Source organism: Lathyrus oleraceus, chromosome 4 (assembly GCF_024323335.1).
Source record: "Lathyrus oleraceus cultivar Zhongwan6 chromosome 4, CAAS_Psat_ZW6_1.0, whole genome shotgun sequence".
Classification (NCBI taxonomy): Eukaryota; Viridiplantae; Streptophyta; class Magnoliopsida; order Fabales; family Fabaceae; genus Lathyrus; species Lathyrus oleraceus.
This window is the reverse complement of record NC_066582.1, coordinates 371,132,449-371,136,316: the sequence shown is the minus strand read 5'-3', so window position 1 is coordinate 371,136,316 and position 3,868 is coordinate 371,132,449. Positions and strand designations below refer to the sequence as shown.

The 3,868-nt window shown below is 37.2% G+C and overlaps 1 protein-coding gene across 1 annotated transcript; it reads left to right on the top strand.

Annotated features, from left to right (window-relative positions):
• Nucleotides 1–576: 576 nt before the first annotated feature.
• On the top strand, nt 577–1,410 carry LOC127137520 (U11/U12 small nuclear ribonucleoprotein 31 kDa protein). Its single transcript, XM_051063979.1, has one exon. It carries the CDS (start codon nt 577–579, stop codon nt 1,408–1,410), a length of 834 nt encoding a protein of 277 aa, XP_050919936.1.
• Nucleotides 1,411–3,868: the final 2,458 nt, after the last annotated feature.

Sequence of the window (3,868 nt, the reverse complement as noted above, 5' to 3'; positions counted from 1 at the left end):
AAAACTTACTTTGTTTTTATCGCTAATTATTCAAATAATAAAGTAATAAAATTTCTATTTCACTCTATTCTATTTTTGCTAAATTTCAATAACTTTATTTATCTTAAGATATTAAAATATAATCTAAAATAATATAATAAAATTGTATATCTAACGAACTAGAAATTTTTGTCTTAAAAAATCTAGCATCATACTAACAAAAAATTATTAAAATTTATATATGCAGATGGGTGGCTGACCAATTAAATAAAAAAATATTAAAACATAATAATTTTTAGTTTTATGCTATCTTTACAAGTACTCTGGCAGTGAGCAAGTTGTCCATTTACATATGGATAGTACTGCTTATAAAAAAAGAAGAATGGATAAAACCATATATAAAACCAATCCAAAATATCCGGATCCATGTCCAGATCCGCTTGGAGTTTCGCTTCACTTCTCTAGGGTTTCTCAAATGCATTATAGAATCTCTCCACTCTCAGATTTCCTCTATAGATTAAAGAAGCATCGGAGAACTAATTCCGTCGCCGGAAACTGAACGCCGATGCCAGAAACAAAAAACCTGAACCGAAAAAAATGTCAAGCAAGAAGAAACACAAACGAAAACACAGCGACAACGATGAAGACGACGACGTTTTCTACTACCGCTACTGCGCTTCGTCCTCAACCCCCAACACCACCACCGGCACCACATCCAGTAACCAACCCCAATCAAAACCGAACAACAAAGGATCATCAATAGGAGGAACAGGTGAACCCTTAGCACCATCAAAATCGACGTTATACGTTTCTAATCTAGATTACTCCCTAACAAACTCCGATCTCCATACGCTCTTCTCTACTTTCGGCCGCATCGCGCGTGTAACCGTTCTCAAAGACCGTCAAACGCGCCTAAGTCGCGGTGTCGCGTTTGTCCAATTCGTTTCTCGTAATGACGCCCAATGCGCCGTGGCGGAGATGAATAAGAAGATTCTCAATGGAAGGACTCTAACTTCTTCTATTGCTGCTGATAATGGACGTGCTCCGGAGTTTATTCGAAAGCGCGTGTACAATACTGAGACTGCTTTGTGTTATGAGTGTGGGGGGCATGGTCATTTGTCGTATGAGTGTCCTAAGAATCAGTTGGGGCCGAGGCCGCGACCTCAGCCTAAGAAGCCGCGACGGGGATTTAGTGGGCTGAGGGATAGGGATGGGGAGGAGGAAGGTGATGAGGAGGAGGAGGAGCGTGGTCAGATTGCTGCGGAGCAGTTAGACGATAATTGGGCTTCTGTTGTGGATGATGAAGCGGGTGAAAGGTTGCTGGGGAGAAACAGAAATGATGATGAGGGTTTGGACAACAACAAGACGAAGAAGAAAGGGAAGAAACCTGGGTATTTCAATGATGAGAGTGATCATGATGATGATGATTGATCATGACTATGTAGCATTGACACTTCAAATTGAAGGTGTGTGTTTGGTATTCCGCATTACCGCATTGTTCAACTAGTCCTGTGTGTCGTGTCTATATATGTGCCAGTGTTTCATAGATCTAAATGGCAATTTTTTGTTTTTATCAAGATATGGTGTAATTTATGAAATTGTTTATATGTTGTTGGCTTGGTTGGATGTGTTTATGGTTTTGATCACAAGCACATGTTAGTTATTAGTTATTGTGGTAGTAATTAGTGATAGTGGTGGTGAATTGGTGATGAGCATTTTTGTGTATTCCATATTTTCATAGTTAATGAATGATGACAGACGAGTCTCTTATTTATCGGCTTAATTTAGCATTCGGTTTACCTGTAAAACAGAAAGGAAAAGCCTGTTCGTTATGTTTTTTATTTTGGTTCAGTTAAAACATGTAATGTAATCAAATTGTAACACCCTGGTTTACTTTATGCACATCTTGTTATCATATAAGTAAGGTTTTTAATTACAGTTGTGGTGGTTATGTTATGATATTTGATATGTAGAATATTATAGTCAGATATAGCTGGATTTGATGTGGTTGTTGAGATCTTGAAAAGCATAGGTTGTAGACTTGTAGTCACAATTACTGTCGCCGTTCTTGTGGAAAGCAGTTTAAAACCATGGGTAACAGTTCTTTTGATTACCTTTACTCTTTGATGTCTACTGAGCATTTTTATGCAGATTGATGAGTATTTCTCAAGTTTCTCTTAGAATGCTTAAATTGCTTCTCCCAGAGAAAATGTGGTATCCTTCTCATGCATAATCACTTGGCTGAGCTGGAGAATAATACCAATTTGTGCCTCACCCTCGACACTAGGCTTTAAATTATAGGTTTAATTATTCTGTAACTTTTTGAACCATGGGCTAATCTTGAATGTCATTGTAATGATATGTAGAAAAAGAAATTGGTTATTGTTATGCTATTTCCTTTCTTTCTGAATTATGGCTTTGAATCGGATTAAGTATAGTTATATTATATGGAGTTTGGGGTCAATTGTTACTGTTGTACTGTTGGTTTTAGGCATTGTTAGTTTTGGATATATCTATAACTCTGAAACCATATTCAGTTGACAGTTATATATAACCGATAGATACAATATTCATGATTGTCTATATACTTTTGTATGCTCATATTTTTTACTAATTGAATCATTGTCTTATGGCACAAGTTAATGAAAATAGTAGAGTTCATATCCTCTATAAATAGGATTAACATGAAGCTTGATTACATAGTACGATAATTGTACTCAGATATAAAGATATTGGGAGTTTTGTGAAATTCAGGATATCGGTTTCATGAATTTTGTTGAAGTTTGAGCAGATTCAAATTGGATTAATATGGGTGTTCTTGAAGAGGAAGTAGGTAAAACTTTGGAATTTTTTTTCAAAATAATAATTATTTTTATTTTTTTTCAAAATAACTAATTATTTAAAAAAAATTATCAAAATAACCAGGTTTGGTAGAGGATGCGTCAGATGAACTGGGGCACCCCCAATACATAAAGAGGAGGCGTCAATAGCATTGGCGCATGCATTGCGCTCCTCATGAGAAGGCGCCAATACTAGTGGCGCCTGCATTGGGCCTCATGAGGAGGCGTCAATGCTAGTGGCGCCTAGGTGCATTTGGTTGTGTGGGCGCTAATTCATCTGGCTGCATGTGATGGTCATGTGGCCGTCAATCCCTCAAGCGCCCACATGTTTTGTCTGTCTCTATAAATACCACGCATTGGATGCAATATTTTTCACTCAAACTCATCTCCTAATACAATTCAACCACCATCAATTTCAATTTTCCCTGTTTCAACAATGTCTGCATACATTCAAAAACAAAGTGCTGATGTAATATTTTCTGCCGTTGCGGCTCCGGTACAGATTCGACTTTGGAACACAAATATGTTTGAACGTCTTAATCGGACGTTGTATAGTTGGTTAGAGGGAGAAATTGGAGAGGGTGAACGGATTAGAAGAATACAATGGCTTGTGTCCACGTTCAACCAACACGGAGAATTACGCGAATTGGTGGATATTAAGACAGACCAAGACGCTCGTAGGATGATGCATTACATGTTCAAAATTGTTTTGTTGGTTGTAATTGCATAGTTCTTGTATTTGTTATAATTATATGTGTTACTGTTTATGCAATGGTACTTTCGTGACAGACGTCTAATATGAAATAAATTTAATTTTTCATATATTGCAATAGAGGTACATGTAAATTTATCTGGTTGTGCTCATTCTAACACTAGGACAATTATTACGATTGTGACCTAGTTGACGGCATGAACTACATAGTCTAACCATTTTGTTCGCCGTATCCATTTCGGTTCGAATTCGGATGCTGTTTGGGCGACCCTTTTTCTTCCTTCGCATAACTTCGTTGTGCCAGACGATGTCCCCTTGATATTCTGGCCAATAATCC

Excerpts from the sequence above, each read along its gene's own strand:
- LOC127137520 (XM_051063979.1), top strand. The coding sequence starts at position 577 with ATGTCAAGCAAGAAGAAACACAAACGAAAACACAGCGACAACGATGAA.